General features: G+C 45.9%; 2 protein-coding genes and 1 pseudogene across 2 annotated transcripts in view; all 3 read right to left on the minus strand.

Moving 5' to 3' along the window:
• Positions 1–4,093, minus strand: part of nad7 (NADH dehydrogenase subunit 7) — a 6,289-nt gene extending 2,196 nt beyond the window's left edge. The window contains exons 1-4 of the mRNA in view: positions 3,951–4,093; positions 2,974–3,042; positions 1,211–1,677; positions 1–157 (exon numbers count right to left, since the gene is read on the minus strand). The exon at positions 1–157 is cut by the window's left edge and continues 87 nt beyond it. Of these exons, the coding sequence (YP_006666126.1) occupies positions 1–157; positions 1,211–1,677; positions 2,974–3,042; positions 3,951–4,093 (836 nt within the window). The remainder of the gene's footprint in view (positions 158–1,210; positions 1,678–2,973; positions 3,043–3,950) is intronic.
• Positions 4,094–8,660: 4,567 nt separating this feature from the next.
• On the minus strand, positions 8,661–9,269 carry rps1 (ribosomal protein S1). Its single transcript has one exon. It carries the CDS (start codon positions 9,267–9,269, stop codon positions 8,661–8,663), a length of 609 nt encoding a protein of 202 aa, YP_006666127.1.
• Positions 9,270–9,782: 513 nt separating this feature from the next.
• On the minus strand, positions 9,783–11,067 carry rps4 (ribosomal protein S4; annotated as a pseudogene).
• Between the last annotated feature and the right edge of the window lie 16,433 nt (positions 11,068–27,500).

Consider the following 27,500-nt stretch of genomic DNA (forward strand, 5'->3'; position numbering starts at 1 on the left):
AGACATTGCACAATGATCCGAACACTTTGTCGCATCTCCTCAATACGGATACAGTAACGATCATAGCGATCTCCTCTGGTACCTACTGGTACGTCAGGATCCGATTGGTCATGAACATCGTAAGGTGCTGCTCTTCGCGAATCCCAGCATACCCCTGGTTGGGATGGGTAGGCCCACCACTTCACTTTCACTTAGGCCCGGGCCAAGTCAGTGGGGGGACCCTGTCGGGCTCCCCCCCCCCCAAAAAAAAAAACTGTACGTGAGAGTTTCCCTTCATACGGCTAGAATCATTCTCAGATGCCCCGAGAGGCATTCTTTCCTTGTTTGTTGGGTTGGTTCACGCGCGCGCGCAAACGAGCACCGGCCGCAACAGCGGGAAACTATGACCAATAGAGTCAGACACTTAGCTACATCCGCACGCAAAAGGAATGTGGTTGATGCTTCCTTTCCTTTATTAGTATAAGGGGGCGCGGGACGTTCGCGGAGTCCGCGCCTTCCGTACCACCACAGGACTGGTCGTTCTTGGGCGGATCCCGTTCCTAAACATAAGGGATAGGGGGAAGGTGGCCGGGCCTCTCATATTAAAAGGGTTGTAGAAAGGGAACCCGGCCACCTATTTCATTCGACGTTACGGGGCGGGGGCCCGCCCGATTCGACCTACTTTTGGATAACAAGAAGGCGAGCTGATCTGCTTTGATCAAGGAAAAAGCCCAGTCAGCCACCAACTCGGTGCAGGTCACGTGACCTACAGCTCGGCCTTCGCTTTTTGAGGCTTCCTTTACCCACATCTCTATGTGCCCGCAGCACTTCCATATGGAGAAAGATAGGCTTACCATGTTCCATCAATAGCACCTAACCTATGCCGATTTTGGCGGACCGTGCTCCACCCCGGTGAACTCATGCGGTTCCGACGTGCCCAGAGGCCAGAGGCGAATCCGTTCACGGTCCATAGGACCAACACCATTCGAAGGTGGGTGGCCCGCCCTGCCTAGAACAGTCATGTTTGACTGGGCTTACACACATTCGCTCACTTACGCTGTCCCCCCTCAGCTCACCCTAGCCCCGGGCCTTTTGCTCTTCTAACGTAAGCTCCAAGGCTTCACACCAAGTCTTCACTGACATAATATGCATGCTTAAGAAGGGTCAGGCAGAACCGTTGTTGCCTGATGGGAACTTCCCCCATATTGCTATCAATGTCTTCATGTCGCACGACCTCTTAACATTACACCACTGAATCCCCAATCCTTTGCTTGCTGTGCAGTGACAGTACCAATATCCACTAATCGTTGTTTCCAGATACGGTTGCCGGTTGACATCTCTTCTAATTCGTCGATACGAGAAGCAAATTGTTGTGTGGAGGAATCAATATCTCGACATAAGCCAAGAGGCAAATCTTGTGCCACTCCACCTGGTCGTATGAAACTGGCATGCATCCTGGCTCCGGAGACTCTTTCATAGAATTCCAACAATTTCTCCCGCTCCTCAAAAGCCCACAGGAACGGAGTTGATGCTCCCACATCCATAGCATGAGTAGTTAAAGCAAGTGAATGATTTGAAATTCGAGTTATTTCACGGAATAACACTCGTATATATTGAGCTCGTAATGGTACCTCGCAATTCAAAAGTCTCTCTACGGCTGAAGAATGAGCGTGTTCTTGGGCCATCATAGAAACATAGATAGGGTCGACGACGGAACGAACAACGAAACTTTACGACAGCTTTTTCGTACACGTTCACTTGCATCACATACACAAGTGCTCTCTGAACCGTGCAATAAGGTTACCCATAACACGGCTCTCCCACTTGAGTTACCCTAGCCCCAGGCCATGCTATTCAATGATATTGGAAAAATGGCAGCGTAACGTAACAACTAGTATTGAAAGCAGGTTGCCTTTTGAGGGATGGAAAGCGTTTCAATAGGAGCCCAACTTCCCTCTTTGCTTTGCGACCTCATCACTTCAATTCAAGCGCAAACCAATTTCTTTCTTAGTCACCGGGCGGGAGGTGAAGGCCATAAGAGAAGATTGCCCTCCCGGTAAGGTAGTTTACTTGCTTACTTTAAAGAGTAAGGAAGAGAGTAAAAGGGTGCTGTCATCTATCTCGACCAGTTTCCCGAGGCGTTGGAAATCCAGACCGGCTCAGAGAATCACTGGCGCTATTTAGCCCTTCGTTTCGCCAACAAAGAAGTCATCCTTGACGATTTCCCATTCCTTCCCTGCCGAGCCGCCTCTCTTCGCCATTCGAAGTACTACCTCTGCCTTCCCTTTCTATAACATACCCCGGCGCCCTCCTTTCCAATCACTAAGAAAAAATCAATACCAATCTAATCAAAGCCCTATCTAAGTAAAGCTTCGTCTGTTATTTTTCGGCCCAGGGGGAGTTTGCTCGACCCATTCCCCAGTCTCCCGCACTGCTCAAGTAAGTGTGCGACTCCGTATGAGGACCTCCTTCCCTTCTGCCCACTCTCCGTTCACACGGTTCTCAAAGCAGAGGAGGAAGGGTGGGCAGCAGGTACCACGAGCCCTCTGTCCCACACATCTATCCAGAAGCAAGTGTAGTTCACCGGTTCCACCGAATGCTCCTATCTCTCGGCAAAGATCGTGTGAGTGTGCAGTTATGCTTCGGATGCTTCGCCATAGAATAGATCGACCCAGTTCCCGTTCTTTTCCGGTGCACTCGCTTTATATCTCCGACACACAAGGAAGGACGCGGTGGGAAGGAAGCAGCCCCAGCCTCTGTCCGGCCGATCATTCCGCTGGCATCTTGCATTCACGCCTCCGTTTGACTGCCGCTCGGGGATGTAGTTGTAGATACGTTAGTCTTAGTGGGTCGTTGGCTCCACCTGTTATCTCCTTCTACGACATGCTGTTGTCGTCGCCATATTCCATATGTCACTTAGTCATCTCTGCCTCGCTGCGGGTCCGCACCTCCGAAAGAAACGGAGGACTTCATTCAGTGACTCCGCGATCGCCCTCTGAACGATCAGAATAAGGTAAAGCTTGAAGATAAGTTTTGTACTCTATTAATTTCTCAGTCCCTCTAGTCGGGTGGGCGCCGGCCGGTCTTTCGACCGGATATCCCCCTAAAAACCGTACGTGCGGGTCTCCCCGCATGCGGCTCACGCCATTCGAGGTGGCCCAGCCCAGCATTCATTCGCAAATCCTGTAGTGAAATTGAGACTGCTCGACCTCGGAAGCTAATTCGCGTGTAGGCAGCGCTGTCTGTCGTACCGTTGACTCTATCTATTCATTGAATTTACTTTTTTACATTTTTTTATATAAGCTCGCTCCCTCTTTTTCCAAGAATTCATGCGCTTCCCTTTACTTCATAGGGCCTTCTCTAATAGGGGAAAAGCCTTCCATTTCCGTCAAATGACCTGGCCTCCCCTGGCTCTTCCACCGTCCGGGCTCCCTTTCCTCCCTATGCTATGCTCCCCCGGCGCAGGCCTACCACGCTTCGCGCCTGCGGCGTTTTCGCCAGACGGTCTTTGCCAGTAGTGCCATCCTCCCCGCTGGCTGTATGGGCGGGTTGCCCCTCGCTGCTGCGTTCTGTTAGGCTATGGATTACAGGAACAAATGTAGTTGAATGAGACAGCAGGCGGGTTACACGTTCCACTGTGCCGAGATGTGAGGTGCAGGTGGTGATGATCACCCCGGGGTATGCGCTAGCGCCCTTGACAGGCACTCCAGGACCCGCCAACGCTCGTGAAAACCCGGGTCGGTCGGTCCTCCATTCATCCGACCGGAGGTATGGATAACGAGGCCACCTTCACAACCTTCTCCCTTCTGTCCCTATGTTGTAGTAAGGTAGAGCGGTTCGCTTGAGTTGCTCAACCGCCCCTTAGCCCGGTGCTCATGACGCGCTACGGAATCTCCACCGTGCCGGGGGACCAAGCAGGGCATAGCTAGTGGCATAGGAGCCGACTCGGCGTCAGCGGCTTCGTGCCGCACTGGAGTGATCCAATATGTGGTTCCGCACGTTCCACCACTTCTCCGTTCATTTCCAATACTGATCGTGAAACACCATGAGCAGCAGGATGTTGAGGTCCGGAATTCGAAGTGAAATTTTTTATTTGCCCGTTCCTAGTCGTCATGGGAAAGAAAGGCAGAAATAAGAAAGATATTATTCCCTGAGAGCTTGTCCAGTACCAGAAATGCATCTCCTTCGCCCGCGCGAGAGACTTCTATGCCAGCCGGGAATAACGGCTCTGTTATGAAAGAGCAGGCAGACTACGCCCATTCCTTTATGAGTGGCTTTAGGAGATTAGGGTCCCCCCTTATATTCTCCCTCCATTTGCGGAGGTCGGCTGCCGACGTCTCCGCGGGGATATCCAGATCGTAAGACATTATTGCCTTCGCGCTACTGGAGTATAGTTCCGTCATTTCCGGAGAGTGCGCGGACAGCCGCCCTTTCCCCTTTGCACAATATTCGCGAAGTAGCTCCCGAATCAAAGTGTGAATGTCCCTTAGAAGTGCCGCATGCTCGTTTTGATCGGGAGCGGGGTGGGCAACTTCAGCCGGTGCTGGCGCCTGCGGCGGCGCCTCGTGAGTTGCAGTATGTTGTGGATCTGCCGCCTGCAGCAGCGCCTCGTTATCCACGTTAAAAACGTGATGAATGAATTCAAGGAGATCCATTCTATCTCGTAATCATTCTCATTCTATTTTGAGCATACCGCTCCTACTCCTTCTCCCATCGTCGTTGGTCCTTTTGACATAACATTCTCGGCCGCCTCCGGTCCGGTAGGAAAGAAACCAGTAGCCAATGACTAGCTCCGCTATGGAGCTAGGTGTATACCGCCACGTCGAGACTATCTTTCGAAAGTGAGATCACCACCGGCTTGTTGAAGAGGGAAAGATCACTCCTAAATGCAGCCGTGATCTTATATACGATACCATCAGACGCGCCCCTCGCAGTCAAAACTCTCCTCTCCAGTGGGACCAGCCGGGCCGGAAGCCTCGTTTCCTTCAACTAAAAAAAGCGATTCGGTCAGTAGGAAAGTCATCTCACTGAACATTGGATTATATACAAAACCTCGTGAAAAAAACAACGCAAAATCGAAAGTCCAATATAGATATACAACGCCCCTTACGAACAAGAAAATCAAGTGGCCTTTGTTGAAGGCTTCTAGAGTGAGGAAAGGTTCTTAGCCACCGGTGACCGGCTTTCAAAAGAGCGCCTTTGGGCGGAGGTTTCTCGATAAACTATCTTACTTGAATGAAGAAAGACAGAACTCTTCTTTATATACAAAATTTTCAGTCCAGTCCTTTGCTTTGTACCAGAAGAGTGCGCAAGGAGGAGATACTAAGCAATCAAAGGGATGCAAGCAAGGAATTCGGCCTATTGGATTAAAGCAAGGAAGCAAGAAAAGAGATAAGCGTTAGAGGGAGGTGGGAGGATTCACTCTTGCTATGCCGCACTCTCATACTTTTGAGTAAGGAATTCCCTGCAAGGCAGTTAACGGCTGTCGGATAGGGCATCGGGAAGAACATATGGAAAAGAGAACCTGCGAGTACTATTCAGTTAGGATGTGCCCCCCTGAAATTGTTAGATATTTGCCTTTATGACTCGTCTTCTTTTATAGGGTCTATCCGGGGATACTAAGCCTGGAATAAGTTTCGATCTATGGCAATTTCTTTGTAGTGGCCAGTTAAAGCTATCAGATATAGGAGAGACTACCTACTTCAAGTTCAAGGCAGGCTAGCTCAGTACACGATTCCCTTCCTTTAATGTGCAATTCCCGTCCTTTAAATAGAGCGACTTCCCGCTCTTCTGCCTGTCATCTGTCAACTGGTAACGGTCGCATCTGTCCAGTAACTGTCCTATAGGCGGTCCAATCGCTCATCCGTCCACGAATACCGTCCTACGAATACTGTCCTCTAGCTTCTGTTATGAGTGAATTTCTATGGCCTATTTTATCTAAAAAGAAGCCCTGTGAAAGCGTCAGTAATGGGGAGCGGTCCATTAACGTTGCTTAATTGGCCTTAGCGTTTCGCACTAAGTAAGCAAGCTACCTTATTTATGTGCTCTAGTCGAACAAGCAAGCCAGCCTAGCAGAGTAAGCCTTCCCTCTTCTCTTCACTGGCTCTGATCTCATCAGACTCGTATCCAGCCTCTCTTTCCTCGGTCTCGGTGCTCGGTCCAGGAGAAGAGAAAGACTCGGATCCAGGGAGGGAAAAATACCGGTATCCCAGCTCCATTTCAAGCCTAAGCTCTCCCTCCGCTTCTCGATCCCCAGCTTCCGCTGCTAAGCAACCATCTTCTCTCTCTTCGTCTCCCACTCCTTCTCCCATCACTGGGTATTGGACACCAAGAGGCGGGTACTGAACCCCGAGAGTGAAGGCGATTCGCCGAAACCACAAGTGTTATCACGTATCTAATGCCCATTGACCCGCCTTCAAATTGGGTAGGAGATATGAGGCCACCGGAACCAAACCCTGATTCCGATTACTTTACTCCAGGGGGAACGAATGAGAGATAGGAAGCTCCGACCCAATGAGGGGCCCAGGAAACCCACCTCTTCTTCACCGGGATGAGAGGCGCATCAGACTCTGCATCTTCATCTCTATCCGTTTCCCGCCCTATCGAGTGGATCAACTGCTTTAGCAGCTAGGCCCTTCACTGCAGAGCATCCAATTCCCAACTAATCTATTCCGAACGGAAGCGATCGATCGAATGGAGCTAGCTTACAAGAGGAGGCCCGATAAGCTTCGAAGTTATCCCCAATGACGGATTTTTTTCATTGTTTGGAAGGTTTCACCTTCTCTATCGGGGCGCCTTCCGCCTCTCTTTCCCCCGTTACTGATGCCGCTACAGATGCTCCTATCAGGGTGATTCCTCCCATTGGGAAGAGAAGACAGGAGCACCCGGTCCTGTTTTTGGAGGTTCAATGGTCGGCTTCGGTCGGATAGATGCGTTGGGGTCGAGTTCCTTAGATACGTAATAACTAATTTTTTCATTGATGGATGGGAAGGTGTATAAAAGAGGAAAGGTAAAAGCGCTTATGGGGCATCCCGCCTCCCGAGAAGGTTGAAGGGATAGAGGAGGAACCTCTCTTTTGAGGAATAGGTTGGAAAAGCACTACCACCCTGGCCGGAAACCTAGAAAAGAGGTCGGTCGGAAAGGGCCCTTAGGTACTCGATATTTAGGATATGAAGAGGGGTAAGGACGGACCCGAAAACTTCTATTCCATGGGCAACTTCTCCAGTGATCATCCAGCTAGAGCTTAACCTGGAAACCTCGGCCGTGGGATTACTTGCCCGGAGGCGGGGAGTACTACTGTTTGCAGGGAAAGCTTCTCGATAGCGCGACCCACCCTACTACAAAGGGCCGACCGCGACCCAATTAAAGAGGTCAGTCAAGGGAGTTATGATCGACCCAGCCTACCTGGAAACGATGAAGGCCATCCACCCACCCCCCGAATAGAAGCCGAGAGCGCTTACTACAGACAGAGGTGGAGTGGGGGCGACCCACTGAAAGATGTCAAGGCGCGACCAAAGGCCGGAAATCCTATGTCCAAGCGCTTCAGAGGTCAAGGGAGTTCGATCCGGCTACAACTCTCCTCCTTCCACGCACGGACAAGGATCTGTTGTTGAAACAAATTCATTTAGAAACAAATAAGTTCTGGCGCCGAAGGACTCTGTCCTTTGGATGGGGGGTGGTACCCTCCGTCGTGCTGATCGCTTCTGTGTCTTCCGGACACAGTCGTGGTTAGTATGTGCCTGTGGCGCCAATGGTGGTTTATAGATATGGCGAATATCTATAGATATACCATTGGAAACCACACGTTGTTCTTGTGGGTTTGGTAGACTCACCAGGACGACGCCTTAGTAACCAACTAAGTGCCATTCTAGGATCTCGCATGATGAAGTACCCTGTGGATGAGTCTGTAGCGTCTTTCGTCTTGTACCATCGGATAACACGTTGTTATCTACAACAACGTGGGGCGTGGAGCAAACCCCGCGACATGTAACACGAGATGAGTTTGGTAACTCTCTTACAGTGGGAACTTCGTAAAGCAAAGAACGAGGTTTTCATTCTTGCATGTCTACAAAACTCTGCAAAGTAATCGTTGTATCATGACACGGTTATTCGATGTTGTACTCCGACTTAAGCCACTACAGTGGCAGAAGATTTTAGAAGATCTTCGTAGCATCAAGGGGATTCTTTCTAAGGTCCAATTGATACTATTCGACGGTTATACTAAGGAGTACTGTATTGCCACTCACCTATTCGCTCGAAGAGTACTGAGCTTAGTTAGACGTTCAGGATTTCTGTCCACTGCCTTATATTTGAAGCAGTGTTCATCTTCACTGATGATCGCTTATGGTGGCGATCGTCGTGAACCTGAACTATTGTCTGTTCCAGTATCTCTGACTCGTCGAGGGTACCCTCGTATAATTCCCGCGTTCCATTGTCGCGTGATCTACGGTGGTGGTCCTCGGGCTGATGAATGCGTTCGGTTTTATCTTTCTGTATTTTCTTTGTATCGGATTGTTATCCTTGCAAAGAAGATATCAAAGAATACTTTTGAACCGTTCATCACTCCGATTAAGGATATGGATCGTGTGCTTAGGTTCGTTGGTGACCTTAAACAGTCTCTTCCTTACCTAGTTGCACGATACATCCAAAAAAAAAAAAAGTTCTTGTTTGATCTGCCGCTGTTAGAACACCACAATATTCGTCCTTTTGGGGTTAATCCTCTCAATGGTGAATCGATCATTCGATATCCTTTTTCTTATTTTTGGACGGAATGGAAGAAAAGTAATGAAACCCGCGATGGCTACTGAATAACCTCCTTTTACTTTCGCAATAATAAAGCCCTTTACCTTTGTATTCGTTCGCCAAATCTTGTTCAGTTCCATCCAAGCTCGGTTTTGTCTGAATCTTCGCGGAAGAAGAAGAAGCGGTTCACCAGCCACTACATCTGTGGATCCCACCAAATCATTAAACCTGGCGGCTGCTCGCTCTTTGATCAGTGATTCACCGGCCACTACATCGATGAAGAATCTCTCCAAAATCTGCTTTTTGATCAGTGATTCACCGGCCACTACATTCAGGGATCCCACCTTATTCTCAAACCTGGCGGCTCGGTTGATTGGCACTCCGGTAGGCTCATCTTGCATACAAATTCTGGGGGTCCCAGGTCCTGCATCCACCAAGAACATTTCTTCCCTTAAGCGTAAAACTTCAGATTGTAAGGCATTTCCACTACATAAGAAAAAACTTGAATTAGATCTTGGAAATGCTCGACTCAAATAGATGCTCATCATAAGCTTTTTATTAAGATTCACTTGTAGTTCCGCTTTTTCTTTTTGCTATAACAGAAAGACTTGTGGAAATCTGGTTGGTCCAACCAAGAAAGGCACGGGAGTCTTTGGGCATCTCACAGTAATGCAACCATCAAATCTTAATAAGATGTTGACCCGTTTTTCTTTTCTTTGCTGATTCCTCTCAATGAAATTTGCCATGTTGCACTAAGTTACTTATGGAATCTCAAATCTCTCTCGACGCCGAGAATTTTTTATGTGTCCAGGTCGATCAGAGGTTCGGCTTGCTTCTCCCCTACCCTTTAGCGTTCTGGGCCCCTGAAAAAATAAAGAAACCCGAAAAAAAAAGAAAGAAGAGAAATTGGGCCATGTTTTCCGGGAGAGGCCGCCTTCTCTCAGGCCAGCAGTCTTCTACTTCTAGTCGCCTGCTCAATGACGGGCTTCCCAGTTTCCTGGGCTCTACTCGCTCGTCTACGCTCCGACCCAGCAAGTAATAATTGAAAAATGATGTTTCCAGCCTGCATTAAGATTTAAAACTTGTCGTCACAAAAAGGCAATCAATCAGAATCAAGAAAAAAAAAGGAAATAGTGAATCAAGATCTAGATGGATCCCTATCTTTATCTCTACCCACGGAGATACCGGATAGAAATCTATCTATGAATCGATCTAGACTATCCTCTATCCGGATAGATATGCCCCTATGAGCGACTGCGCCGATCTTTATATGTTTTGGCCACGTCCGTTTCCGCTCCGAAGAKGAAGGTTTAGATCTTTCAATCTTATGTCGTGAGGGATGTGACCTATGTTAGGTCCATAAGATACCACAGCTTTTAGTGTTCTATGATTCACCTCCGAMTAATGAGTAGGTAGTTCAATCCTTTTGATTCTTCTCTTCATAGTAAACTGATGGGGGGATGCGGAGCAATAGGTCGAATTTCTATATAAAGAAGAGTTGTAAACTATAGGACTTCTTGTTCGAGTAGGAAGATTTCGGTTTTTCTTGTTCCTTCTGTTCGATAAGAATAGGGATTTGAAATGATACAAATTCCTCTTCATTCTGTTGTGCTCAGCGAAGGAACTGCCTAAGCATACTTTTTCGGATCCAAACTTCTTTGTTCTTTCTAAGTCTTCTTCTTGCATAGAAGAACGCAACTGTCGCAAAAACCGGGATTTTAGTAGTAGGCGGCATCCCCTGTGAGTTTTGAGTAGGTGGAACCATTCAGCTTTTGTTCTTCTCCACATTCTTACCGGGTGATCCAGGAATTTGCCTATGATTTTTTCAACTGATATTTCGATATAGAAAGATCTCCTTATTTCTTCACCGCGGATTCTCGCGTCATTTTCTTGAAAAGATATTAGATCACCGTGGGACACTTTAAAATGAGTAATGCTTACCATTCCATTATTCACACAAACCCTTCCATGACTTATCGGCTGCCTTGCTTGAGGAATAGTTTCACAAAAATGGAGACGAACCGGAATAACGTCCGATCTTGTTTCTGGATTGAGTGGAAAAGGGATATATGAAGTTCGCTCTGTTCCTCTGTGCATCTCTGTGATGGGTAAATCCCCATGAAAAAGGGGCAACTTTCGTGTAGTTTGTGATTGGATGTAACTGTTAAGATTTTTTCTCGGATAAATCTTTCTCTTAATGGATCTCTTCTTGTTCCTCAATCTTCGGAGAATGCGGCGTTGTATTATTGTAAGTTCTCTGTTCCGAACATTTCCTGAAAGTAGACGACAAGTTTTAAATCTTAATGCAGGCACGGCGTATCTCGTTGAATCAGTCTTTTTCGCCACATCGGGGCTATGGGAGTCGAACCCAATTCTTCCACGACCCCCGGAATAAGGCTATAAAAAAAAACTTTTGAAAGGAACTTCGCGTCACTCCACTACATCTAGCCAAAGGAAATACCTTCATTCAGCTCCGAGCGAGAAAACGATTGGCTTGAAAACTGCAAGAGAAATTATTCTGAGTCAGAATGTTATTAAACGAATATGACAAGAAGATCGATCCCGTATGGAGCCACCGTCACAGTATGTCAAGCAACCTACCTTCAAAAATTGAAGGCGGACAAGCGCTTCAGGATCTTAATTACGGAGTGAGTTTCTGCTGCCCAACAGACTTTCCTGTGAAACACCATAAGCCGTCTCGTGGGCACCGTTTTCTTTTCTTCAAGTCCGGGTTGATAGGAAGTGGACAAAGTCCACCTAGGCTCGTTGGAGTGAGCAACTCTCCAGATCTATTTTCAACTGCCATATCAAAACGGTGCGCTTTCTATGCTTATATACATACGATTTTTGAATCCGAAGATTGGTTGGTGAAGGGAACAAGTACTTCCCGCCAGGAGAAGTAGAGTGAACTCCGGTCAGGAAGGTTTTCACCCCCAAAGGGAGAAGCACGAGGGAACAGTCCAGTCTGTCCTTCCTTTGCTTGAACTGGACCAAAGACCTCGAGAACGCCTGCCGCGAGAATTCACAGGTTCGTTCACTTACCAGCACTAGTTCGTACCTTACCTTAGAAAGCAAGCAGCCGCGACCTCCGGTCTGCAAGCACCTCTGGTCCTAAGCGCCCCCGGTCTCCAGGCTTAAGGCAACAGGGAGACAAGCTTGAAAGCCATACTTGCATTGGATTTTTTTTTATTTCCACGCCAATAAGAGAGTCCTTTTTCGAGGGTTGTGAGACCCCCTCGACCCTGCCAAAAGAAAGCATTTTCTCGAGACAGAGATATGACCTCGCTACCAGAGTTTTAACTCCAGTTTAGTTTGGACTAAACTAATAAGGATGCCTATATATACGAAATTCTAAATACAGGGGGCCCCTGGCCTTCCTATGTTTCCAACAACAACTGGCAAAAGAATGATTTGAAAAAGAGGGAACGGGAAAGGCTTCGCTGATGTACTGACCAAACAAAGATAGATTTTTCCAGTACGTGCCAATATAACTCTTATTTCTTACTTTACTCTTCTTGCTCTACGCTCGGGATCCTTCCCTCCCTAGGTACTCAAATAAGAATGGAAATTTTTCTGTAAATCCCCATTCAAATCATCATCCTCTACTTATTTATCAATTTCTTCTATAGGCGTGAAATAAAGTATATTATTGAGGGCTCCTCTCTATATGAAAGCGCGAAAACATGCCTTCTTGGCTCAGAAAGAGGGCATATCATATAATCAAAGTTATCCCAGCTCGACTCGGATATCGAATAAAAGTGGATTTTTTTGTAACCAGCTACGGAAATCCATAGATGGATTTTGAAGAGTAAAACGTAATCGAATGAATCGATGCCGCCCATGCCAATGATAGAGTACGACATATGAGCTCAGACCCTTATGTGAACTTACCTGCCCTAGCCTCCACGCACGTGCCGATGTCCGCCCCGCTCCTCTATTTTCTTTCTGGCATATTTTACTAATTCCTTATTTTAAGTAAGGTATCATTCCCCTATGAAATAAAAAATTTTTTCGCATGTGGATCTACCTCTCGCCTGAGATCTCTGATATTTATTGCTTTAACACGTCCTCTTACTAAAGAAATACGACCGACGATACAGACAGATGTGAGATGCTCGATAGAGGTTCCCTATATTGGAGAGTGGGAGGGGAAGTCTCTTTTTACATAACATAAAGGATGGGGATGAAGGACGGACGCCCAGCCCATGCATCCCGAGCAGAGAGCTAACCGGATGTATTTGAATAAAAGAACGAACTCAACCGAAGAACTACAATTGAAACAAGACCAGGATTTAAAAGAAGAGCAAGAAAAAACAAGATATATTTTTCTCAAAAAATGAAATGGGAACCAACAACAACAAAAAGCGAAACGAAACAAAGATAGAAATCGTGAAAGCGAAAAAGGGTAACGTAGCTGATTTGCTGATATGTTCTAAGAATGCATTACTATCTTTGATTTTTTCGATGGATTCCGGATTCTGGGCTAGGTACCTAAGTTAGTAACTAGCATAGGGGGGAAAGCCTAAGACAAAGAGTATTAAAGCTTAATAAAAGCGTAAGTCCCCCCCGAAACCCCATGCTCCTTCGGTACGTTCTTTATTTCGTTCTTTCATGTGCTTTCTGGAAAAAAAATTTTCCTTATACCATCGCTCGAAGGGCGGATCCACGGAGCTACTATAACTATAAGATATAAGAAGTAGAAAAAAAGCCTACTTGGAGCATGTTCATCTTCCTCTCGTACGTTCATGATATTGCTTTCGCATGGCTCTTAAAGGCTCAACTAAATGAACTCTAATGGACTTAGCTTGCTCGTGTAACAATTTCATACCGTCTTGCTACCTTGACTTCAGACTTTTAATATATACCTTTGTCCTATTCTTTTATCGTAAACTTGGCTATTGCCATATACCTCCTCCTTCGGGTAGTAGAATATGAAGTTCTATGAATTCCTCCTTATGGTTTCGTATTCCCCCATTCACGCCTCTGTTATATGTTCTAATGGAATTTCCTTTCGTAGGCTCAAAAAGTGGTCATTCTTCAGATCTTTGTTGATTGGCCGGCCGATATGGGATAACCTATTTGAAACAAAGAGATTTGTGTAACGGCTTGGTGTACCGAACTTGGCTTATAAATTCTCGTATTATACTGCATCTGCATCTTCATAAAGAGCAAGAACGGCATCCGCCAGCCGAACAAGTAAGGGATTCCTCGCCCGGTGTGCTGGCTTGGCTCCAGCTTTGGCCTCTTGATTGGCTATTGCCAGAGAAGACATATATGTTATACCAACAGACGGAGCAGACATGGCAAGATACAACATATTAAAGAATGAGCCAAAACCGAACAAGCAAGGCCAAAGCCAAATGTCGACCTAAACCTAAGAGGGGACGCTTGCGGGAGACTTTCGAGTTTCCCGACAGGTCGATGTACAACCGAAGGGTGAATGCTTTACCAAACCCGTGTACAACTCCTTTCCTGTGTATTGATTTCCGCTTATTACATGCTCGGTTTCCTAAATTCTTTCTCCACGGCACCCCCGAAACAAAAAACCAGAAAGCCAAGATCTCTATAAAGCGAGGGAAAGAATACAGATGTACAGCAGAGAAGGAAGAAAGACGAATGCTATGAGAGCTTAGACGGAATATGAATGAAGGATTGAAGCATCTGACCGGGCTCCGGAGATGAATACCGAAAGAGCTTACCGGATGCACCATCGACCTCAGACAGCTCGACCGGGCGGGGGAAGAGCTAAAAAGAAAAAAAACGTAGTGGGTGAGCAAAAAGCAAATACCAATGAAGACCGGACCTGGAATTTCAAACAAGAAAACGTAGTAGCCTAGCCGGGGAGGGAGATTCTCCAGCTCCACTCCTTGTTATATATATAGTTGAAAATAGAGTGGAAAACTACGCTTCAAAATCAAGCCCAAAAAACGATCCTTTTGAAAGGTCCTACTTTTCTTGACCCATTCAAGCCATGAAAGTTACCTTTTGGATTAGAAAACATGGCCTCTGGTACTCTTTCCTGGGTTGATCGAAGAGCTGCTAACAAAAAGGCGAAGGCAGGATTCACAATAAAATAACCGTGGACGGATTGAGCCAATGTTTTAAAAAATTCCAATACCATAAGCGGATTTCACTTCTATTTATTATAGATTTTGCACCTTCAAAAGAAATCTCGAAGGGAGGGTATATTGAATTACAGAAATCGATTCCCGTGTACTTCTTGCTGCTACAAGGCAAGAAAGATAGAGGAACTAATTCAAGACAGTCATTTGTGGACGGGAAGAGTACGACCGGACCGATCTATCTCATTAAAGGATTTTGTGGACAGAGGGCACAGACCTCAGACCGATCGATTAAACCCATTATTGTAGAGTTTACCGGGGAAGTATTGAATTAAAGTCATTCATGTGTGCCGATTTCCTTATGGTTGACTTAACAATTGGGATACTGGTTTCACCGTACTTATAATCCATCTTTCATTATATGCTAATTTCAGTCTATTAGTTCATAGCGAAGCTCAGCTGGGCTGGAGGGACAGTCTAACATACACTGTATGTAGGGCTTATACACACCTTTAGTAGTTCCCTCCAAAACCCCTGTCTTCTGCCGGAGAGAGAGCTTGTTGGACGGATAGAGTGAATGCGGGAATGGCATAGAGGAATGGGATAGTACTAAAAAAAAGTAAGAAGCACGGGAGCCTGCGGTTGATATAAGAAGTACTTACTATCTTTCCCAAACCCCCCCTGTTCTGCCTACCGACCTTAACTTCTCTTTCTAGCCCCTCTACGCTTACCAACGCCTGCATTCCTTTGATTGCTTGTTGTACTCCTTCTACCGTATTCCTCTGTCTTTGCATCTCAGTCCCGGATCGGATCGACTATAAGTCTTCTTTGCTATAGCTTGAATCCGTGATCGACCTAAAATATATTATAAAAAGTCTTTTGTTTGCTGGCTTGAGTCCGCGTGATTTATTTCTCTTATTATAAGCGCCGAATCCCTACCTCTCTTCTTGTTGCTAGCAAATGGGAAAAGACTACTTCTTGGGCTGTGGCCGACACCGGAGAAGACTAATTAGAGATTTGCTAAGCGAACGAGCCCTAGCTTGATCTAAGTCTTATACATTAATTAAGCACAAGCAGCCTGACTTATATGCTCCTCTTACCTTGCTTTATTACACCGTGCAGATGAAGCCAAGGACATCCATTATCTATAACAAAAATTCCTTACTCTTTAAAGTAAGCAAGTAAACTGCCTTGAGAAGACCGATTTCTACACGCTACGTTGGGGCGTGAGACAAGCTTCGTAGGACCATCAAGGGGCAGGCCAATTCCGAAAGTAGAGACGATAGAAAACAGGCGAAACTCACAGAAGAAGACAATAGGCAGATGGGGTCGCGAGACCCAGGCGCATGCATTGGATCACCATTGCGGAGACGGAAACCATGGCTCCAGCAGAAAACCCTAAACAGAAATCCCTCAATCAAAAGCTTCTCTTTGTTTTTTGGTGCATATCTTCTTTGTTCGAGAGCTTGATGAAGACGTGCCTTGGATCTACCAGAGTGATCGAAAGATCCCCCCTCTTTCGAGCAAGGAGTTGGGTTAGCCGTCCCGTTTTTCCTCTCTTGATCTACAAGCTGCTTTGCGATAACTCTCTTATGTTCTTGCTCAACTTCATGCATTAAAGGTTAAACTATCTTGTGCTAATTCTAGTTACCAATGGTTCATCCGGCTAAGAGGAATAAAGAAGCTGTGCTGAAGACAGAGTCTTGAGAATAGAGTTCCGAAGCGAAGCAGAAGAGGGAGGTGAAACCAACACCCTTTGAACAGATGGAAGTCAACCCGAAGGCAAATATTAAATAACAGAACTTCCAGGTGATCAAAGTAGATTGGTTTTTTTTTCATTCACTTAGATGGTGCATCTCATACGATGGTTCTTCCTACTAAGATCCTACAAAAGGTAGAGCACGAACTCCGGGGGATATCTTAAGGAGAACCGCTTGCGCCGGCACATCACTACTAAGAACGGGCCTGGGGACGATCAATCACACAGACCCACACTTTATTTGACAGGCGCAACAACTCGACTTTAGGAAGTAGTACCGCCATTCAGCATTGGTATAGGAGCGGAAACTCCTTCTTCAATCCCGTCTGTCTCACTCGAGGAAGAAGGTTCAACATCCGGATATCCACGGACAAGGAAAGGTAGAGAAGAAATCTACTACTTTATGAAAGGAAATTCCCATTCTCGCGTAGAGTAAAGAGACGTAGACTAGAGATCGATTGCAGCTTATTCTTTCTTATCATTATCATTTTTGTTTTAGAGAAAAGGGCCTCGAACAGAGGCAACTTAAGATACATCCAACGCATGAATTGAAGTATGAGAGTATCTGTTCCGAAGCGAAGCTTTGTAAGGTTCGTTACTCTTACGATAGAGCTGGGGAACGTGTTTCACATTTACCACACTGAATCTTGATCTAAGACGAATGCGCTTTTTCAAGCTTTTTCCAACCCCTCAAATCACTGCCTTTCACTCGGGCTTCCGGTCACTTAGAAACCTGGAAAGAAGACGGAGTCAACGATTGGACTTTTTCATTCACTTAATTGGTGCATCTCATATGATGTTTTCCTTTGGCTGAGAGATAGAGCAGCAACGTCCATTTCAATTATCACGAGTTGCTGAGTGAATTGATGGATTCATTTTGACTCTTATTATATATGTTATGAATCGCGTGTTTACCATCTATCCCAAGCTACCTAGACAGAACAGGCGCACCTTTTCATCTTTTCTACTAATGTGATATGCGATCTCAACCTTTGAATCCCCGGATGTAATGTTCGAACGGTGCCGCACCCTAGCGGCTTGTGAACTATTTCACCTTGATCCTACCTTTTGGGCATTCATTTTAATAAGTCTTGAGGCTTGCTTCTTCCATACGGTTTTTCGACTCAAGTCTTTTAACCGCTGTTTGGGGGGGGGGCATAGGACCTCCAACGTAGCATGGCCTACGTACGGTATCACAACTTTGATATCATATCATGGACTGCTGTTTAGAGGCGGATAAGACCTTTTCATATTGTTTTTGTTGGGGACATCTTAGCGCAGAAGTCAAGGGTTTCAATCGACTTGATGCCGACCTTCGTGCATGATTTCTTCGTGAAGATGACAGATTCCCATGGTTTCCCATAGGGGAGAGATGAGACTTTTTATCAAGCATCACCGGCCCCGAAGAGCTATTACTTATGTGAAACCGAGGTGCCACACAGCCCCAGCTTTGGCTCTACGAGCTGAACCACTTTTCCCAGAAGAGGGGGCGGTTGATCATTTAGGTTGTTTGTTCAGCGTTGACGAGATCTATGGTATCGATGTGTTAAGTTGTTTACTCCCTAGGGCGGGAGAAGAACGACACGAACCGAGCAAGCAAACCATCTTAAGTAAGAAAAGAGGCCGAGTCTCTTCGGGCGTATGGAGCAAACGCGACTATGTTTATGCCTGTTTATGTTTATCTCCCTAGGCGGGGGGGACCCCCAGCTAATAAGGGGTATGTTTTGAGATCTTTTCATTCTAAGTATAGAGGGATGGCTATTGACAAAAAGTACACCTGGATGGATTTTATTGGATAACGGGCCGCTAAATTTTTTTTTTTAAATTCCTCAAAAATTGTACCGGGGAGGCACTCATTAGACTAGTAATCAAAGTACGTAAATCGCCCACAAACAAATATGTTTGCTGGCCCAGCTGCTACAGCTCCAAGAAGAAGTCCATTGCTTAAGGAATTGCGCTACCCTTCAACTACCCGGAGGAACCTTATGCCTGCATTTATTTCTGCGTAGGAAAAAAGGATACCAAAAAGTCGAAAGCGAAGAACAAGCAAGAATAATCCAATCAACATAAAGTAGAGCTGCATCAAGCCGAGCCAAGCCAGGCGAATAACAGTTACTTATGAAACCGATCAAACATATTCCCTTTCTCAGCCAGAATAGAAAGTGAGTGAACTACCTCTTTAGGGAAGCCCTCAAGTAGCGGCCCAACCCATCCTATAGTTATTTCTGTGCTTCTAGAGGCCGGTGCAGACCTTAGCATGACACATTGTACCTCCGAGGCTGCGAACAGAGCTTTAAATGACTTATTTCGATCACTACGCTCTTTTGGATTGATCATGGGAGATAAGGGCTCAAGACTTGTTGTTAATGATAAGCCAGAATCCTTTCTTCTATTCTTTTTGTAATTTCCTATGCCATTTGGGAGTGAGTTCGAATCACTATCACCTTCGGTGCCTCTAGTCCTGTGCTTTAACCATTAAGCTAGCTAGATAAAAGTCTTCGGTTTGCTGTAACAGGCGCATAATCTGATCACTGAATTGATGCCTTACCGTCCCCCAGGGCCGGCGGAGCTATTTTCACATCCTCATCTGTCTCCGTAGGGCGGGCTTCCTTTCTTTTAGGTTACCCTGATGCGGGTCTCTCTTTTTAACAAACTACTGACCGGCTTCCGTGCCGTGGATCAGCTGTTGACGCAGAAAGGGGAATTTGAAACCTCGTTCTCCTGAGATAGGCGTATTGGAACTTACCTCTCGGTATGGGTTGCCCTCTAGTTGGATACCCGCGTTGGCCGTCACTGTATTTCAAGTTGAATGAACACGAACAAACTCTACTGCCCGAAAGTCATATCAAGGAGTCTTTTCGATTAGTTATATATAAGATCGTGAAATCACCTCCGGAATAGTCATGGTTTGGAGTCCCCTTTCCCTAACAGAATACCGAACCCTCGGCATATCTTCAGGTTGAGAACTAATGTACTACTTGATCGGAACAACTATGCTCCTCTGGGCAGCGGCATTCATTCTATTAAGTTACTCTCAGTTCCGAAATCTGCCATTGTTCCACCAGTGGTGTTCCGGCCCTTATCAAAAATGTTAAGTGATAAAAAAATTAAGGGGCACTTGTTCCTACTAAAGAAGCAGAGGCAATAGAGGCATAGGTGGTTTAAAAACCAATCCGGAGCCGGTTGTTTACCTTGTCGGCTCGGAAACAAAAGCATCAGTATAAGTCCCCCAGTTGCAGTTTATTCTATTGATATAGAGCCAGCTAGAGTATAGATGGAGGCAGCAGAAGCAGTGGTTGAAGCCCCCAAATGGGAACCTATCGAACGGGAATTATTAGTAGTGCTGCTCGCTATAAATATCTTTTTGAGGACAGCGGACGTCAGAAATTTGTGTGAATTATGAATCTTCTTCGATGGTCTTTCTGAGAAGAAGAGCATATCCACCTTGAAGACCTTCTGGAAAGTCGCCTATGGAAAGAGCATACCCAACCAATATGAGCCTGTCCGAGACTTGCCATTCCCATGGAAGAAAGTTTCCCTGCGTATTGATTCATTACCGACTGAACGGAAAATGCTTGCTTCTATTCCCTCCCTCCGAGCGATGAACCGTGATTGTATAGCTGTACGGAATCCCTGGGGAGTGAAGGGATAGGTGAAACAGGAGGGGGTGGAAGAACTACGGAAAGTAATCCATAAGATTCCATACCTTTCTGGCTATACGGAAGGGCGGAATGGATCATCAGAGGGTGGAAATTGACTCCAATTGGAATACTTGCTTTTCCATAGGGATTGCATGCCCATTTTAGGGATTAATCACTTCACGGGAGAGAACATGAGGGATGAGCGACGATCGGCCTACCTAAGTTTTGACTAGTCATCATCGGTTTACCCGCTTGCTGAAACCACCCTCCATAGCCGATTGGATGGTTGGATAGCCACTCAACTCTTCACTATACTTCCTGTATCCCACTCCCCTCTCTATCTCTCTCGACCCATTCACCGGAGACCCCCATCCCCCTTCACTATGTATGGCCAATGAACTCCTCGCTTTAGTCCGTTCTTTTCCGTCTTTGGGCTCGGGTCGATAGTAGCCGTGGTAGTAATGTCCCGGAGCCCGGCTACCGACCCGAGGCGCTGATCGGGAAAGTCATAAAGGGACGTTAAACGTAATTCTAGAAGGGCGTTACCACAACAAAAAAAAATCCGAGTCTTGGTAGTTTACTTGCTTACTCTAACAAGTAAGGCAGTTGAAGTGAAAGTTTATTAGACTAGTCCCACTAAGATGGCGGGGAAACTCACTTCCGAGAGAGCTGCTTTCGCCTCGGTAATTACCTAACGAGAGAGAGCCGATGCCAAAGTCGCCCTTTACGCGAGGGAACGCCAGACAGACTTACCTCTGCTAACTACGTTTTTTTATATAGACTGGAAGCTAGAGAGATACTATACTAAGGTATAGTGCCGCTACCAGAGAAGGCTGTTTCATGCTAGGCGTCCAGACCTACTACGCCCGAGCCGCATCCCCGGCACACTTGCTATATCCACTAAGGCTTCATCCCACTTCATCCTACCAACTATACCTTATATAAAGCCGTTCTATAACAATTCAAGACAACAAGAAAGCAAAATATTTGATCAGACCTTTTCTTATTTTTATTTCCATTTCTTTTTCCTTCCATGGAACGGAACCTTATTTGCCTTCGCCTCAGTAGCCGCTTTTGCTTATGGTAAATCTGTATCCGCTGCTGTCTCCCCAGATACTTATGGTGGGTTTCAATAGATCTCTTTTCCACCTAGGTCAAAGGGGTATGCCGCTATATATGCTACACCGAAGTATGCTCCTAGGTAAGCTACTGCCTTTGGATCCGCCTCTCGAGCACGAGGGTCGTATTCATAAAAGGCTATCGATCATGAAGGTTTGCCTATGGCTCTGTATCTACCTCTGTCTGCTGGTGCTTATTTTGATAAGCTGCAGGATCAATGGCTTAAACTACTGCTTCTTCAACGCTTCTCCTGCGACTTGTTCTCCTTTCGTCCTTGCTCCTGCACGCACCTAAAGGTACAGTATCTAAACGCTCCTTCTGCTCTTGGGAAAGGGGGCCCAAGGCTCATCCTTATGCTTTCGGTTTTCGAGTGAAAAACAGAGTTGGGGAGACCTGTCAAGCTTTAGGATAGCTCTTTTCAAAATAGATTCTTGTAATAGAAGCTAAGCTTTTATACCGAATCGGGTTTGTTGATGGAATCATAGCCGGGCCGGAACTCTTGATCTATCAATAGAAGGTGAGAACTCAATCAGGAAGGACTGCTAGTCATCACCGAGGGTATGACCAAGGAACTGCTGCTGAGAGCGATAGACTTTCCAACTGAGATGGAGAGAATGCGCTCCTACTCTCTTTCAATCGCCGATGCTAAAACAAAGAGGGCGTAGACCCGAGGGGAGGTTGAGTCAGCAGCTAGTTTTGCCGGAATAGGAATCAACGATGCAATTGAATCTGTTGGAGGAAGGGCATTAGAGCAATAGACGGAATGAGTCTTAGTTTCAATATCCCCTGCTCTTGTTGAGTCGACTGTTCATGGCATGGTTTGGTGGGACCAAGAATTGCTCTTGTTCCCGGACCAGGAAGTTTTTGCATTGATGCCGGGAATACACACTCTCTCTTTCTCTTTGAAGGAATCCGCATGGAAGGCTCTCGACCGGGTCATGGCATTGCTCTGGAGTGGAGCCGGGGAAGGAGCGAAGGGAAGAGGATTTAGCTTTGGCTTTGGTTCGGTTGACCGTATGACTATAGTTTCTGTGGTCTTGTTCAAATAGAATAGGTCCCTTTGGGTGCTATCACATAGCCCTAAGCAGGGCAAGGAAGGTCTCTAATCGACAACAAAGAGATATGCCAATTAGCGGCACACTGACTATATCGACAAATCAAAGTAGTGGTCATGGCCTTTGAGACTTTAAGACATTGCCCAATCGATGGCCTAGCTTCGACTCCTACTCCTTCCCCATGTGCAAAGCAAAGCCTATTTTTGTTCTCTTTCGAAAGGCTAAAGGGCTACGCTAAACCTTACGAGGGTTCATTTCCACTTTTCGGCCTAACTAGAGATGTCGATACTGAAACTCGAAGGGAGAGCGGAAGGGGGACGAGCAAAGCTTTGAAATGAGCACGGGAAGCTTCCTTTCCTAGCCTATTCAATGTGGTCATGTAATAGAATTACATGGGAAGACCTCCTAGTTGGACCCAGACTGCGACGGTAGTGAATGTGGCCTCAGCTCCCACAAATGCAGGCTCCCAAAGCCTTAGACTGAGATAGTACCACAAAGTAGGGGTTAACATAAATGACTCTATGGAAGTCCTCTCCCAGCCCAGCTGTACATTTAGGAAGTAGATCGAAAGAAAGGAAATTGATATTATCCTTAAAACAGTCACCACTCCCACTCCTCTGGTGTGTGTAGTGGAATGACAAAGAAAACAAAGAAGCGGGTGAGAAAGAGACCAGAGGGATTGGATTTCACCCAACTGCAATGTCCGGCTGAAGACTGAAGTGAAGACCTGGCTTTAAGCCTCTCATCTTTGATCCTTTATTAATATCGACTTCATTCTGTAAGGCTGTTAGGAGCCGAGAGAAGGCGAAAGAACGGATAGTAAAGCCCCTTACTTAAATGGAGAAAAATGCCTGCCCCTATCCGACGGATCAACCGTTACGTCCCCTGGATAAAACGTATACCCCTTGAACAAGGGTTGAAGTTTGAACCAACCTGGAAGGCCCTCCCTACACATTCGTTGACTAGAAGAGTGTGGGTGGAGAGAATGAGACTTCAATACCTTAAGGTATCGAAGTCTCGTTCCTCTTTCACATCCTTCTGTCATGAATTGGGAGCTTTTCAATTCCTCCTGGTGTTCTGCCATTCGCAAGGAACGCTGTTCTCCCAGGGGTGTTTATGGGCTCACAGGATTCATTATGCTTTTGATGTGAAGAATAAAACCTTCACACCAGAAGACCTGGATTGGTTTGAGCGCCGTATAGGGCCCTTTTTACCTTCCTGTGACGATCTTGGGATTCCCCCCATAACGGGTCAACTAGGTTGCTCGCTTGAGGGTGCTGGCAAGCGCCGTATATTTGCTATTGGCAATTATATAAATCAGAGGCTTTTGAAACCTGTTCACCAGTGGTTTGCTTCGGTTCTCCGGGGCATCCCTATGGATGGTACCTTTAACCAAACAAAGCCTTTTGTTCGTTTGATTCCAAGCTACACCTGTTTCAGCTATGATTTGAAGAGCGCTACTGATAGGTGGCCTCTTTATTATATGTCTGAAGTGGTGACCCTATTGTTTGATAGATCTTTTGCTTCAAGTGTTGTTAATAGCACACTTGGACAAAATATCTTCACCATCCCCTTCGTGAGAAGGCCGATGACGTCAGTTTGTTTCCAAACTGGACAACCATTAGGGTATTACGGCTCTTGGCCAATTTTCGCGTTCACTCACCACTTGTTTGTTGGTGTGGTGGGCTGCGGAACAGGTTAGGCCGGGGAAGCCTGCCTAGCAAAGCCAAGCGTGGAAAGACTCCCTAAAGCTAAGACTCCTTTTCGGGTGCTGCCGGTCTGGATTGATGCCTTTCCTTCTTCTTCTTAGCTCACAGCTTCTCCTTCTATGAGAACTGAAGTGGTGAGGGCAATCTGGAAGATTTACTTCCCCGGCTGGATTCTATCCTTTTCACACCCTTCACTACATAAATACAGGAACCGAGAGAAAGAGTTCTACCTGAGCTAACACCATGACAGGGAGAAAGTTTATGCGCTTAGAACGTGGCGTGCTATTCTACATTTCGTGCCTATCGTATCTATCCGGGAATCCCCTACTTCGCGAGACTAAGCAAAGATAACATATTGAAAGGATTGAACTTATCGAACGAGGCCTATTCAACTACAGGAATTTCTTCTGGTTCGCTACTTAGATTATTGGATTGGACCGAAACCGGCCCATTATAAAGCTGGGGGTGAGCTACTTACTTACTTGACTTTCTTCCTTGTGGGAATGGCCGATTCACTACTCCCTCGAACTGTCTTATCACTTTCCTGGTTCACAACTAGCTCTATTTTCTCTTTCTCCTTTGGCTTTCAACACTAGAACAGTTCCTTCAAAGGAAAGAAGGAATTAACAGTCAAAGACTTCCGGCACAGGCGCACAGAACAAAGACAATAGGACTGGACCGTTCAAGCAGAATCGTAGCTTTTTCAGCTTGAGCGCATCTCCTTACTACAACCTTCCTTTTAGACTACTGGTGCGCTACTCGATAGCTTCCGTTTCGACTATTTAATCTATTTCTAGTTCGAAAAGAAGTTTTGTTACTGGGCTTAGAAGAAAGCTTAGGAAACACATTCAATTGACTGATAATACCCGAACCGTGAAAAAATGAGTTTATGCGCTTATAAGTTGGCCTTCTAGGATCAATCCTGAACGGCCAAGTCCCCTGCCAACCAAACTACGAATTCTCATTTCTTTGACCGATAGGAACCTCTTTATGTGATTCAAGAAGTGGATTAGCTTAACTAGACTAATCGACTTCAAACCTATCTTGAGAAAGCCAATCCAAGGCTTATAGGAGGGAGTTGAAAACGACAAGCAATTACCTCTTTCTTTCCCCACGCCTTCTGCCTCGATTCGGATGATGCATTCCACTTTGTTGACTTTGACTTTTCAATCCCTGACCGTTCACTTGAACACGGAAGCTTTCAAGCAGAGACAAAGCAGGCAAGAAGGAATTGACTTGCCGATTGAACAAAACGAATTATATTGGAATTACTGAAATCGCATTTTATTCGCCAGAGTCGTTCTAAAATGACTTGATTCGCTCACCGTAGAATCTATATTTAGTGATGAGGTGAGGACCGTTGCCTGTTGAGGACTTCCGACTTGGATTACCAGTTTCTCATTCACCTGCGAACAACTAGGGACAGATAGAGGTGGGATACCAGAGAGAGATCGTACTTTTCGAAGTTTATCTTTCAGCTTTCACCACTCGAACACTTCCTTCAGAAAGATTGGGATGAATTCTGATTAGGGAAGCCGGCACGCACTGGGGACAGCTAACAACGTGTAGTGACTGTACCACTCTCTTTGACTCACATCGGGCACTCCACCGTCATGATTTAAGGAAGCAGGCTAGCTAGTGCTATAGATATAGATTGAGTCCGGCAAGCTTTTAAGTAAATACAAGGTGCTCCACTTCTAGAATATTAAGTAACTAATTGGTGAAGAAGGAAGGTTAGCTTAAAAGAAGTCATTCATTGGCGAGGAAGACTGATCTCTTTTACACAAGGTCGAGAAGTCACTCAGGTATACAATATAGAAGAAATGCGGTTGATAAGCGCCCTGGAATTCCATTCTAATAGAGCGGCTCGAGGTCAAATCCATGTTCCTAAGTCAAGATGAAGCGAATACTAAAGTAAGAAAAGGAAACTGAAACTCATCCCGTTCAAGCGTATGAGAATCTATAGTTTCTAGCCTGAGACGAAAGCATTGGGACTCCTACTTGCTTGCCCGCGCTGATTGGACAGAAAGCCTTCCTTTACTACCACCGACTGAAGACCGGATTGTTACCAGAGAAAGGAATGACTATAGGCACGGAACTGGCTTTTTACCCTTTCTTTGCCCCGCTAGCTGACTTGCCTGCGCTTTTTTCTCGAACTCTAAGAGCGGATTTAAGGAATTTGCTTGATAGCATCAAGTAATGGGAGATTTATTTGGACTTTCTTAAACATCTCCATGATTTCATTGTAATGAGTGTGTCTTTCTTGGGCGCAACCAACCGTTGAGGATATGGAGGCTTGGTGTTCTCTAAGAATGAATTTTCTTTTCTTGTTTCGGAGATACATATCTTTAGTTGAGGTATCCCAAATGAGCCCTAAAAGTGGCAGAAGTAGCCAGCCATTAAGTAGGTTTAGTCAGTTCACTAGGAAGAAGTAAACCACTCACCCCCAGCTTTATAATGGGCCGGTGGAAGACAGAAACGTCTATTTTCCAAGAAGCAAGCGAGGGAATTCCCTGTTGTTACAAAAGAGAGCTAAACAAGTCAATGCGCATCGTGGAACTATACTATATGTCCCTCGGCCGGATCAAGCAGCGGGGTTGCTTCAGAAGCAAGTAAAGGCTCAAGGCAAGCTCAGGTCACCAGAAAGTGGGCATCAGAAATAGGCCTTTTTTCTATTTCTAAGCACTCAATAAATGCCACTTTCAATAATAAAGGGTTATTCACATGCACCGATCAGAACCGTACTTAACTTACCAATCAGAATGCCGTGGTGGAACCGCAGGGACTGCAAGGTGAAAGCATTACTTTGATTCAACTGATCGGTCGGTCTACGCCCTTCGTGGAGCATGCAGTTCTCCCGAAAAAGACTTGTTAGAGAAGAGGGGGCTATTTCGTATCAAGGTTTGGAAGAGATATGTACTAGAAGCGACTCCTTGGCATAAGCACTAAGTGAGTTACTCCCTAATCTTCTGATCAATCCGAACCTTCTAACTCCTCCTATCTTGTAGCTGCTTTTGCCAGATCTGATTGAAGTAGGTGAATCAAAGGATATCTCAGACAGGCAAAGTCATTCTATGAGCACTTGTGCCACTTTGTGAAGAAGTCCTTATCTGCGGTTAGCGAAGTACTTATCTGGCGCTGCTGCCTATGAATTCTGTTTCAACAGCTGCTACCCGCGGTCCTGAGCCCGTTTTAGAGACCATTTCACTACACAGAAATAGAAAGACCCGGCTTCCACAACTACAACTAAGGCAGGAACAGCTAATTACATAGTGGGTTCTAAAAGAAGCTGCTTCAACCGTTCGCACTAACCTCCCGGGCAGCGTTCACTACACTCGAAGCAATACAAAGCTTATTCTTTCCTGAATCAGACAATGATGCTTGTGCTTTCGCAGGGATTGGCGCAGACTACGCAAAGACCCTATATGAACCCC

The sequence above is a fragment of a genome, mitochondrion (genome assembly GCF_042453785.1).
Source record: "Malus x domestica mitochondrion, complete genome".
Lineage (NCBI taxonomy): Eukaryota > Viridiplantae > Streptophyta > Magnoliopsida > Rosales > Rosaceae > Malus > Malus domestica.